Source organism: Chroicocephalus ridibundus, chromosome 14 (genome assembly GCF_963924245.1).
Source record: "Chroicocephalus ridibundus chromosome 14, bChrRid1.1, whole genome shotgun sequence".
In the NCBI taxonomy this organism is placed as follows: domain Eukaryota; kingdom Metazoa; phylum Chordata; class Aves; order Charadriiformes; family Laridae; genus Chroicocephalus; species Chroicocephalus ridibundus.
The window spans coordinates 15,378,498-15,391,820 of record NC_086297.1 but is presented as its reverse complement, the minus strand read 5'-3'; the positions used below and the strand labels follow the sequence as shown (position 1 = coordinate 15,391,820).

The window sequence follows — 13,323 nt, the reverse complement described above, 5'->3', positions numbered from 1 at the left end:
CTATGAACCATTATGTGTTATTATCACACCAGCTGTGCCTTGTTTGGCAAAAAGCAACAGACCTGATGTCATGGCACACATCCAGGTACATCTATCAGCAGTACTCTCTAACAATGTCGTTTATAGATGGCAACAGCTGAAACAGAACCAAAATACCCCATATTTTTTTTTCAGCATATACAAACCCAACTTTCATGTGCAACAATGAATTTCAGTCTAAATTTTACTCTTCTTATGTTTAATGTTGCAAGAATACTTAAATATTTTTTCTTTGGTTTATTCTCTGATATTTTTTTCCTCTGCTATTTTTATACTTCCAACTTGTTCTGCTCCCTCTTTATCTCCCTTTCTGATATTTTTGCAGGTTTCTGTCCTTCTTTGCATGAACTTTCTTGATGAGAAAGCCTCTAGCAGGGTTTTACGCCTAGGGTTGTCCACTTCCTGAAGCCATTACAAACTTCGGCATTTCAGCAGGCAAGCCCAAATGTAAACACTAACTTCATTCTTATTTTCTTTCTAAACCTGTTACTACAACTTCACTTTGGCTTGTGTACAAACGTCCAGTCTGTAAACAGAAGGGCTCTGTTCCCATCAGAGGATCCCTGTCAGTCACTGGAGGTACCTATCTCTTGAACAGGTCCCGTCAGCAACGCTCATTTCATTGTGCAGATAATTGCATGGTTAGTTTCTCCTGGGATACGTCTGGGCCTTCTCCTCACCCTGTAAAATGGCTTTGCTTCTTGTGCAGAGAGCAGTTCTTACCAAAGGCTTAGACCTGTGTTTGCTTCTGCGTCATGTGTTGTTTTCATTGTGAAGGATGTTAAAGGGTGACATGTTTACTCTCTATGAAGAAAGTTATTTCTGAGCATAGAAAGCTTTTTTATCTGGCATAAGATATCAGAGCCAGAGTCACTAGATGGAAGATACAGAAGCCATCCCAGAAACGTGCAGATTTGCAGCTTCAAGGGTTCCAGGCATCGGAATGAATTGGTCAGCTTTCAGTCACAGCCTTGGTTTCTATCATCTGTTCCAGCTCAGCGAAAACATCTTGGCTGGATGCAGGTGTTCTCTGGCCAGCACTCAGCAGGTCTGACTGATCAAAACAATCCCTCTGGCTCTAAGATCTCTCCAAATTTATTTCCTGACCCATCACAATTGTCATATTCACTCTGTCATAAAATCAGTGTCACACGAACACATTCCGTGTTAGGGTGAGACAAATCTCACCTTGAAAAGACCTTTTTCTCCCTGTCTGCTACTGAAGAGTCGAGGGTGAAGACCTCAGTCTTAGACATCGAACTTTTTAACAAACCTTAGTGTCACTGAAATGCTATCTGTGAATGAGAAAGAGCCAACTTCATATAATGCTGCAGAGAGCCTCAGTTATAGTTATCCAGTCAGAGAGAATTTATTCCATGATTTTACAGATTGTTACCTGGAGCTTAAAATGACACCACTAAAACAAGCCCTATACAGATGGGCAGGTTCCCTGAAGAGGGACCTAAGAACATCTTGGGAGTAACAGAAGAAAGTTCACATCTGACAGCTGTAGGAGCAGCATGGTCAATGTTTTGTTTGTTAAAAGCAACATCCGACAATCTGTCTAGCCCATGGAAAGGAGCTAAATTACTCCTGCTGTCTTTAATGAAAAGATCCTGCAGAGCTCAAAATGAGAAAGGGTTGACATGGGAGAGTTTTTTAGCTGTGCTGGAGTGGAGATTCACATGAGTAATTGGTTTGCCATACCTGTCTGCAAGACACAGCAACATCAGGAGGTCTCCTGAGGCCAAGAACCAGGAGAGAAAGAGACAAGAAAGAAACCACGTGTAGTACTGGATCTTTAAATGACCTTTGAAGTATAAATGACTAGCAGAAATTAGGTCTGTGGTTAGAGAGGAAATGTTCTAAGCCTGTACACAAAAGATACTTCCAGTTGTTAAAATGCTTAAAAGCTATAGCTATAGCTTTGATGGAAGGGACCATTCTCTATACTTTCAACAGCCAAGATATAAGAACTGATACAGGAGCTCAGAACAAACATCTAGGCTACTGTCCTCTTTCTGACAGCAACTCAATGAGAATGCATAGGGTGGAGTGAAAGAGCAGGACAACGCATAGCAGTGCTTCCTTTGAATACTCTCCCATCGTCCACCAAACTGCAGTTTAGGGATTTCCTAAGCCAGATACTCTTGAGTATCACACTTGGAAATTTAGGCATCCAGGACCTCAAATGTTCCAAGGAGAGGACTCAGAGTTATGAGTCATGTTCATATGACCAAAAATGTGATTCAAACACAATTAAAAAAATGCACTTAATGATACGGAATGGTTTTGCCTTTGATTTCTGCCTTTACCAGTGTTTCTTGTGGCTCTGCTGACCTTGGAACTGCCCTTGTACAAGGTCAATTCTGAAAAGAAGATCAGCCGTGCAGTGCCCTGACTGGCAGTGGCCATTGTAAAACTTAGTGACGTTCCAGGGCAGGTTTAGTCATCTTTGTCGTAACAGTGCCCAGAGCTGTATCTACTATTTTAGAGTCAGACATAAACAAACGTAGTCTCTGTCTATAAATGGACATTGATATTACGTGAACAAACAGTTTGTGGTGATTCACCTGAGACTAAACTGGATTTGCCTGCCAGGATAATTCACCTGGAGAGCTGATTGCTTCCATTCACCTCCTTTCTTGGAAGCAGGCTGAGAATAACAAACTGTTCCGATAACATCAGCCTACTTCCAGTCAACATATTTCCTATTGAGAGGGAAGGCAGGTCCCACCCTGTTACATGACAGGCACATATTTGGTCATATAAATGTGACTCATAATTCTGACTCTTCCCCTTAGAGTTAGGTGTCAACAGCAGCCAGTTGTCACAAAACCCTTGCTTGAAACTGTGATGCCATGCCTTCTCTCCAGCAGTTCAGTGTTCGTCTCTCTCTTCCTGGAGCTCTGGAAAGCAGAAGTCACAACAATGTGCTCCAATCATCTGGATACAGAATTTCAGGAGAGACCTCCCCTCAGTCCATCTTGCTGCTGTTGCTCTTGGTGCAAACTAAATATGCAGTGCATATCCAGGGCATTTCATGGTGGTCAGGATGCTCACAAAGAAGAGGACAGTCCTGACTCTAGACCAACTCAATGATTCCTAAGCATTTGTATCCATTAGAGCAGAGACTGTAGCATTGTCCTCTCTTCTTCCAGCTCTATAAACACTAGGTCACGCGGTTTTATTTATTGAATGTTTAACCATTTCATGCTAAATGGAAAAGCCATTCAAAGGAAGAAAGGCATTATCTATAAATCAAATAGTATCAGTAACAAGTAGCAAGAGTGTCCAGTGCAGGCACTCTATTTTGGAAGCTGTCCCTTGCCTGTTTCATCTGAGGCAGTGCTGGCCCAGAATCATAGGCACAAGCCACCCACAGTGGCCTTTATACTCTTACAGCTGCAGTAATGTCCAAATCTGAACCACTGAACTGAAAGTTACCTGCATGTGGCGATGTGGGCATGAACCTACAGGAACCAACTACATTAAGGTCTTAAGGGACTTGTCCGAGATCGCATGGAGAGGCATTGGAAAAGTAGGAAAAAATCCCAAGAGGACTCTGATGAAAGTACCTAAACCTTTCTTCAAACCTGCTTCTCTCCGGCTTAGTATCAGTCTTAGTTGTGTGATCTGGACTTGCCAGATCATTGACAACAGCTTGCTGGGTCCCAGAGCATGAGATCTTTTCTTTTGATCCCATGGAGAACTGGGCTTCTGGCCAGCTAAGAAGAGCAATCCAGCTAGGCAGTCCTCCAGCCAAACTCCCCCTGGATGTGCTAATTTGGACATTGATATCTCACTGACACTAAACTTCCCTCTTCAGCATGAATTGCTCATTACTTGAATTCCATCAGGGATTTCTGATGTCATGAAAAAGCAGAGATTCTGCCTGAACACACTGAGCAGGACCGACTGCTTTCTATGGATAAAGTTGTTGATCTGTGTATATGTGTGTGCCTGTATCTGCAGGACATAGATGCCTCAGTGTTTTACTCTCAATGGTGTCTCTGTTCTGCAACCATCTGTGTATAAAGCTGCTATTCTCTCGTGAACAATGACTCATACAGGAAAGTCTCTAAGAATTAGGAAAGAACTATGTTCATCCTGAGTAGTATTGAAGATGAGGATTCAATTCCATAAACTCTTGGAAACTCAGCATTAGTTTCCCCTTGACAGCTTTAATTTTTAAAATCTGCTGTTGCTGACACACATTTGCAACAACAGGTTGGCAGTAAAGTGTCTCTGCAAACAGGCGCTGCAAGTCCACTGCTTGCTTCTGACCAAGACCCAGCACAGCACTGCGCACTGTGGGCAACCTCTTCCTCACTCCATTTTCGAGTGAGGATCCACCTAGTGACTCTTCCACCCGCCACATTCTTCTCAGCCCCCACAGATGAGTCTCTGCAGCCCTTTCCCTTATATTTCCAGGCTACTCTGCATCTTTGCCAACTACAGTGGGTGAGTGGGAAAAAGTAGGGTCACTGTTCCTAGTGCCCTGCAAGCTACACCTGGACCTGGAGCTGCCCAAAAGACTGTACAGTTAGCCATAGGGACTATCCAGAGCAGTGAACCGTATTGGTATAAGACAAATCACAATGGAATGTTAAAATCAATGGATAAAATCAGAGTCACAGGATCACAGAACAGTTGAGGTGGGAAGGGAACCCTGGAGGTGATCTGGTCCAAACGCCTCTGCACAAGCAGGGTCACCTACAGCAGGTTGCCCAGGCCCATGTTCAGACAGCTTTCAAATATCCTCCAAAACCAAAGATTACAAATCTACGTTGTAAAAATATCATGGGGAAAAGAGGTTGTACTTTATCCCTGGAATCGTCACTTTGAGAACTCACAGGCTGAAGGAGGTGATTTGATGGCTCACTTGCATGGCACCTGAGACAGAGGCCTCATTCCCATGCTGTCCTTTCCCAATCACCACTCTTCCCTCTAGCTGCATGGTCCTGACCTTCCTGTGGCTGGTCCCAGTTTTGTGTTCCTCAGCCTTTTCAGTGAATTGATCAATTTCAAATGGCAGACTGCAACTCTGTTCCTTATGGATTAGTGAGTTCAACTGAATCAGTGAAAAATGTAGATTGTAAGGGATATTGGGGGTCTTTAGTCCAATCTCCTACTCAAAGAAGGGCTAACTTCAAGGCTAGATGAAGTTGCTTGGGGCCTTGTCCACATGTATCCTGGAAATCCCCGCGGATGGAGATTTCACAGCCTCTCTGGGCAGCCTGTCCCAGGGCTGCACCACACTCATGGTAAACAATGTGTTCCTTTTGTTGAAAAAGAATTTCCCTGGTTTGCAACACAGAATCACAGAATCACAGCATCTTCATGGTTGGAAAGGACCCTTAAGATTATTGAGTCCAACCAAACAATGTACAATCTCTGCCACTAGAGCATGCCCTGAAGTGCCACATCTAGATGTTTCTTAAACACCTCTGGGTGTTTAAGAAACACAAGACCATTGCCTCTTATCTCTTCACTGTACACTTGTAGGAAAAGCTTGGATGCATCTTAATTCGCACTTTTCAGCAGTGTTAGTCTGCAATTAGTTTCCCCGCTAGCTTTCTCTTCTCCAGGCTAAATGAACCTAATTCCTTCACATATCCTCATATGGCACGTGCTCCAACTGACTGATACCAGGGGCTTTTGCTGGATCCTCTCCAGCATGTCAACATCTCCGGTATAATGGGCGGGTCCACAAACTGAACACAGTATTGCAGATGCCACCTCATCAGTGCCAAGCAGAGGGGAATAACCACATCGCTCCAACCTGCTGGCTACTTACTGGCTCCTTACTAATGCAATCCCATGACTGGTTAGTGTTATTACTGCAGGGGAGCACTGCTGACACAGGTCCAACTTGTTTTCCACCATAATCCCGAGGTCTTTTCTGCAGGCTGCACCCTAGCAGTCAGTCCTCAGTCTGCACTGAAACATGGAGTTGTTTTGTCCCAAGCTGAAAACATAAAGAGGATTTATTATTTCATAGAATCAGAACAAACGTATGAGGTGAATTAGACCAAATTTATTGCATGATTAACAAGGGTCAAATGCTGAATCCTCTTGTGCTTAGTTTGTCTGCTAATACAAGTAAGGCATAACGGTGGCACACGGGAGTACAGTTTCATACCTGAGAAATCTCAGTTTTCTGCAAAAAGCTTTATAGAGGTGTACAAGGCCTGATGTTGGCCACAGACATAAGCAAAGGGGCTGTAACTCTCAGCACAACTTACCCTTTTCCTACAAAAAGGCCCTACAGACTTGAAAGACAATCCTGTAGGACACTGGAATGGATCCCACTTCCGTCTGTTCCCCCAGGACCTCAAAGGAGGAGCAGGCACCATGCCTAGAAGCAATGAGCTTTGTGTGTGCATGGTGTGTTTTTAAATCAGCATTTTAAACCTCCTTCTGACTTCACGGGTAGGCAAACTAGTAAGAGTAATTCTTAGTATACACTGAGGTATGACACAGCTCCTGCTCTCTTAATAAGCTTATTTGTTACTGTTCTAAAATAAAGAGTTTGTCCTTTTTTATTTCCTAAGCATATATCACGCTACCTCTAGTTCAACTAAACAAAAAATAGTACGTTTTTTGTTCTTAAAGAAATAAATAAAGTTTATTTTGAAAACCTAGCAGTTATCCTATTTCATTTTCCTTCCAGCTTTCTGGTTTCATTTTTTTTTTATCTATCCTCTCAGTCCTTCTCCTATTTTCCAGAAACCGTCTGCTTCTTTTCAGAATGCTAATACGCACCTGCATATCTTATAAATTTAGTGGCACGAATTAAGCACAGAGATACAGAAATACAAAAACCTCTGAGCTGGGAATAGTCTAGAGTTGCCCACTGGAGCTGCTCGGCACAGACCTGCATTGAAGTTCTTGCAGCCTCTGGAGGCTCAGCGTCTCTCTCTGTCTTCTCAGTCTCTCTCTGTGTGGAGATACGCAGTGAGCTTTGATCAGTGAGCAGTTTTTGAAGAGCATATGACATGGATGTTTGCTGTCATTTTCCCATTTATAGCTAAGTTAAAGGTGTGGCCTGTTTTGTTTCTCCATCAGCCTAAAGAGCAATTCAAGCTTTTGGCCTGAGTGTTGTTCAAACCGTCTGCCTGGACTGTGCACTCTGCCCCGGAACAGAGGTGGAAGTAGCACAGATTTGGACTGAGTCTTTAACTTTCACCTTGTCTCTTCTTCCTCCCTGCCAGAGCTGTCTTTGAGTGAGCAAGGTGACATGTTCTGTGGTCACAGAAGATGCTAATGTATGGCCTAAGCACCTCACAGGCTGCTTTACTGAAATACTCCTGCGGAGAGACAGGCGGTGACACAAGATCCTTCCTACTGCTGGCCAGCATGCCAGGAACAAGTCAGTGCTGGCTCATGGGTAACGCACATGTGTCTGGTCATTCCACTACCACTCCCTTCCTGGTCTACTGGGACAAGCAAAGGACTCAGAGGGCTCTATAGGTCTCATGACAAATACAAAGCATATCTAGAAGCTTCTGGGAGTGCAAAGAAATTATCAGACAAAGGATTTTCTTTCAGCTTTATAAATACATTTGCAGCCGCCATCATTCATGTTAAAGAAAAAATAGCCTTAAAAACCACCCCTGCAGAACAAAACTCCCATGCAGAGCTGTTTCTCATTCTTTCCATTTTTCTTCCTTTATGTACAAATAAGAGTACTGAGAACAGGTTTGTACATAACAAAGGGATAAACCCTGCTAATCTACTGATTTGTCTGCCATCATTGTGCTTATCGCAGCACTGTGTGTTGACTGGGGTAGCCGTGGTCCTAATGTGCACAGCTGTGCAACAAAAACCGTGTCCTGTCATGTTTGGGGGGGTTGGACACGGTGACAGTTCAAGTCACAGACTGCTGTGTCTGTGAAAAGGCTGTCCACATCCGCCGCTGACAACAGAAAACGCTGTGCTGAAGAACATGCAAGCCAGAGCCAACGATGGCAGGTAGCCAGAGAGCAGAGGAAAAGAAACAAGATGCTTTTGGCCAGCTCAGGAGGCAGTGATGGCAGGTCAGCGTTTGATGGGGCATTAGCAGGCTATGACTAACAGAGAGTTGTGACTGGCACAAAGGACCCTGGATAGGAACAGGAGGACAACCCATCGGGAGGCACAGGGGTTACAGCCAGCAGTGACAGGGTATAAAACACGGGAGAAGGAGGACAGAAGCCCAGAGGGAACACGAGGTACCAGAACAATTGGCGCAGATGAATACACAAGAGGAGAAAGGAATGACATGGAAGGAAGGAGCATCACGGGGAGGTGGGCAGCAGGCCACTGGTACTGAGTGTCAAAGGGAGGAGGCAGAACCTTGAGAGGGGTGACCAGCTGATGGCTGGTGATGGCACTGGTGCCTGCAGACAAAAATGAGGGAAGATGGTGGCCACAGCCACTGGCTGTCTCTTGGACGCGACCCTCTGGCTGAACACGACCCCCCGGCAAAGTCTGGCTCCTACCGACAGTGAACATCCAGCCATTTAAAAATGAAAAATCTGAAGCTGTTAATGTGCTCCAGCACATTTTTACTGTTTAGAAACAGGCCCTTTTAGAAACAGGCAAAGACCGACGCTGAGGAAGGCAGGCAGAGCCTCCCTTTGCAGAGGGCCCCTGCTCACCAGGGAGAGCCCCGGGACGCGAGGACTCCGGCCGGACCGCGGGCAACGGCCCACCCCCGCGTCCCGGGGAGAAGAGAGCCCACAGCCGGCAGAGACCGCGCAGGGGCAGGGCTGCCCGGCGGGCTGCCGGGACAGGCGGAGGGCTCGGCCCCGGCCGGGGGCGGCGGTCGAGGCCGTCCCCGCTCCGGCAGGAAGCCGCTGGCCCGCCCCGGGCGGCCCCGACCGCCGGCCCCGGCCTGAGGGGAGAGGGGGCCCTGCCCGCCGCGCAACGGCAGCGCCACCTGCCGGCGGGCCGCGCGCAGGCACGGCTCCCGTGGGCGGGGCCAGCCGGGACCCACCGCCTACCTGAGGGGCGACCCGGGGCGGGGGGACTGGCGGCGGCCACGGGGCTCCCGGCGCGGCGACAGGCTGAGCGAACGGGCCACCGTGCGCCGCGGCCCGCGGGGTTCAGCAGAATCAGCCCCCTCCCCACATGGAGCGGATCCCTCCCCAGGGGCGCTGCATGGAGCAGATTCCCCCCCACACACACACACACCCGCACGGAGCAGACACCCGCCTTTTCCCGCCTCCGCCGGCCCAGCATACCGCCGGCCGCAGGGCGCCGCACGCAGGGCCCCGCCCGTGCCCCCCGCGCGTGGCCGGGGCCAAGCTCGTGCGCGGCCCCGAGGGGACCCGCTCGCGTCCCACCGAGCTGCGGCGCGGACGGGTCGCGACGGCGGCGGAGCAGAGGCGTTCCGGCCACGGCTGTTGTTACAGCCTTGCGGAGAGATCTTCTCGGTATTTTTCCTACTTAACTGTTAGCTTCTCTCACGCAGGAAGGTTGAAGCCGTGGAGAACAGCTGAGGAGTGTGTTCCCATTGCCCCGGGAACCCTTTTCCCCTCCACAGGACATAACTTGGAGTTTGGGAACTGCTGCCATACCCGACACATCCCTTCACAGACGCGCACGGTCAATCTCGTGACAAATTGATTATCCTTACAGTCACCACAGCATCACCCAGGTTTATTTTTATTTCTCACAGCTTCTACTTAGGGTTGTCTAAAAGTTACCAGGTCAAGGATCAGTTACACGCACACCTAGTTCCTTGAAGCAAGTAATGACTATCTCTGTTGGATGCGCTGGAGTCTATATTGTAAGAGAGCCTGCTGCAGCTCTGATCAGGGACATCATTCCTCTGATTTCTAAATATATAAAAAAAAAAAGGATGATAACGTAGAGGTTATTGGAGCAATTGAATTATTTGTGGGGTTGCTACAGGTCTGTGGGTATTGCAAATGTTCTGCCATATTACTGGCAAAGAACCAGTATCTCCCAATTCTGCTGAAAGACCTGGATTCTTAGCATCAATCATATCTGGTCTGTCTGTTGGGAGGCACCAAAAGGACGTTCAAAACTCACTGGTTTTGAGTAAGTGCCAATTTCTGGCCTTCCTTTATGAGGCTGCTGCAGTGCCAGAGGGAGGAATGCAGCTGTGGCTGCAGATCTTTGTGGCACTTGCAGCGTAGGAAGGATCCTTCTCCGTAGCCCTCCAACTCACCTGTCGTCCAATGTCACGAGTTTTGGCTCGCAACTTGTTAACCTGGCATTCAGCAATATCAGCTCGTTCTTCAGCCTCTTCCAGCTCATGCTGGGTCTTGCGGCATCGTGAGAGGTTAGTGTTCGCCTGTTCTTCCTGAAAGTCATGCAGTGCCATCAGCGACATGGGCATGAACTGACATTGTGCTGTTACTGTTAACTGAACACCCTGTGGCTGCGCCACAGTAACGTCACCTATAGCTCATAGCTACATCCCTGCGCTGCCAGCACTCTGAGCACTTCTATCCCGTGCTGTCAACAACATGAGCGCTCTGCTGGGGACAGAACAATCCGTCCTGCTCAGCTCCAGCTGGCAAAATTGGCTAGCGTGGCTCCAAAAGTGCAACAACTCCAGGATAATTACAGCTGTGCCTGCTCTGTTGTGAGCCAGAAGTCTTTACAAGGTAAGGAATATTTAAAGCCAGTGGCCATAGCTGCCCTATCAAACTGGGTGTTCAATTATTTTAATGAACTTGAGAGCCCAGGCCTTTTGGAAATTCCACCCTGGGCCCACAAAGATTTAAAAAGAGTCCTGCACTCACGGCTTCCTCAGCCTGTTTCTTGTATGCTTTCACTTTTAACTGCAGCTTGTCCACCAGGTCCTGGAGCCGGAGAATATTTTTCTTATCCTCTTCAGACTGCAAGAAGTGAAAACCAAGTCAGCCTTGGATGATGGGCCGAGGTGATGTAAGAGGCCAGAGGATTTGAAGTACCTGGTATGTGAGCTCCTTCAGCCTTCGCTCATACTTGCGAGCGCCTTTCAGTGACTCTATTCCCCGTTTCTGCTCAGCATCAAGCTCGTTTTCTAACTCGTTGATCTGAAACACAGCATCATGGTGAAGACAGCAAGCTGCCAAGAAAGGCTGTTGATCCCGCTGTAGGATCCTGGGAACCGGGGCTCTGCAGACTAAGGCTGCAGAGCGCAGGGCACCTTCCTGCAGCTGCTTCTTGGGGCTAAACTAGCTAAAAACTGCTCACTGTGCTATACTAGTAGTGACACAGTGTGTGAATCCATAGGTATTTATAGAAGGAACTTACTGTGGATAGCCGGGGCACTTTATAAACACAATTAGGCTTAAATCGGTCAGAGAAGAGGAAATTGAAACAGGGACGGGAGGGTTCTGTCAATGTTCACCAGGTAAATAGGGAAAATCTGTTTAATTTGTAATCATTGAGTCCAGCTCACCCTCACGAATAGCCCCTAACAACTTCCCACAGCTCCCTGCCTTTTGTGCTTTGTATGTAGGTCAAACCTGGACAGCAATGTTTGCATTTCAGTGTGGATATTTCCTTTCAAATCCAAGAACACCTAACTCCCTGTCAGCTGTGCTGTGTTTTGGAACAGGAGCGGTTTGAGAGTGCAGTAAGTGGGTCAGGCAAATGGTCCATCTAGCTGAACGCTCTGCCTTTGGGAGTGGCAGCAGCATATACTATTTAGGGGCAGCAGGTGACATATCTGTGCCTGTTCCCTTAAGTACGTCTATAAACGTGCTGATTTCTGATCTTTTTAAACCTTGTACCAGCTGTCTCTACAACCTCCCGTGGCAGCAGGTTCCAGAATTTCACTGCCTGCTCTGTAAAGTAGTTCCTTTTATTTCTTTTAAACTGATCTCCAGATGAAGATGTCCTGATCTGCATCATGTGTTCTTACTTCTCATATTGTGCATTTTGATGAATAACCATTCAGAACACACCTTGGCTACTGCTGTCGTGATTCTATCATATGCCCCTCCACCATCTCCTCTCCAAATAAGAGTCCTAGCCTTTTTTGTCTCTCCTCATAAGGCTACACACTGGATGCCGTTCCCTGGCTGCTTCTCTAACTGTCAGGTCCTTCTTGAGTTGCAGTGACCAGAACTTGCACGTGGCAAGTGATGCCCTCTGTCTTGTTCTCAGTGCCCTTCCTAATGAAGCCCAATTTTTTTTCTCTTTTAGGTTTTTGCTTTTACTGAACATTGAACAAACAGTTTCTGAGGCCAGTCATGGATGAGATAGATTTCCTGGCTGATCTGTAATTGCCAGTTCCAAGTTCATCCCCAAGTAAGTATGCTTTAAATTATTTTTCCCTGGGTAAGTTACCGTATATGTCTACCCTGATGTTCATCTGCCACCATTTTTTCCCACTCATTTTTTATGAGGTCATTCTTAAGTTCCTCACCCACAATGCAATGTACGACTACTCAGTGTAATTCATCAACCCTGCTGGAGATACCTGGGGTTGTCCCTGTTGTAACCCTCCCAAGAGGTTCCAGCAACCAAGGGCCCACTCAGGAACTTAACCTTAGCCCACCCTCGTCTTTACCATACCCTCGCCTCTAGTTTCTGCAGTTGCTTCTTTCCACCCTTCAGTGCCAGCTGCTCAGCTTCATCCAGACGGAGCTGCAGGTCCTTCACCGTCTGTTCCAGATTCCTTTTCATCCTCTCCAGGTGGGCGCTGGTGTCCTGCTCCTTCTTCAGCTCTTCTGCCATCATGGCTGCCTGGTTGTAGTGCACAGTTATGTTACAAGTAGGCCTCCCCGTCCCTGGCAGTTTTGCGCTCTCACTGGGAGCAATGCCCAGCTTCACATTGGCGTACGGCTCTCAACGTTCTCAGTCAGTGCCCATGGCTGTGCTAAGGGTCTGTCATATAAAGAGGATCACCGTTTCTCAATATCTGTATTTCTAAAACTACTCTGCCTTGGAGAATGGGCAGGGTTGATGACAAGAAAAAAATAATTAGGGCATGGAAATGACTCAATACCGAAGTTTCATTTCTTAAGAATCAATGGAAATTAGGGGCATCTTGAAGTATCACCAGCTAGCCCTCTGCATCTCTGGGCCGCCAAATGAATTTGAATATCTGGCCATTCGGGCTGAAGAGTCAGACTCCTAAGCAGTTTTTGCCAATGAAATGACCCCCAATATCTCGAACCGCAATGAAAATCTTGTGCCTGCTGAGATCTTCAGAACCCTGGATGGATAGCTGTCACCAATGCAGAGGGGAATCTGCAGCACTGCCGCTGGTGGGCAACCAGAACCAGACACAGCTTTTCAGGCCCAGGTGCACCATGAAGTCATGGTATG

General features: G+C 47.2%; 1 protein-coding gene across 1 annotated transcript in view; it reads right to left on the bottom strand.

The window, feature by feature from the left end:
• Positions 1 to 10,117: 10,117 nt before the first annotated feature.
• LOC134523526 (myosin-13) overlaps positions 10,118 to 13,323 on the bottom strand; it is a 36,558-nt gene continuing 33,352 nt past the window's right edge. The window contains exons 36-39 of the mRNA XM_063352492.1: positions 12,568 to 12,738; positions 10,974 to 11,078; positions 10,803 to 10,898; positions 10,118 to 10,357 (exon numbers count right to left, since the gene is read on the bottom strand). Of these exons, the coding sequence (XP_063208562.1) occupies positions 10,118 to 10,357; positions 10,803 to 10,898; positions 10,974 to 11,078; positions 12,568 to 12,738 (612 nt within the window). The remainder of the gene's footprint in view (positions 10,358 to 10,802; positions 10,899 to 10,973; positions 11,079 to 12,567; positions 12,739 to 13,323) is intronic.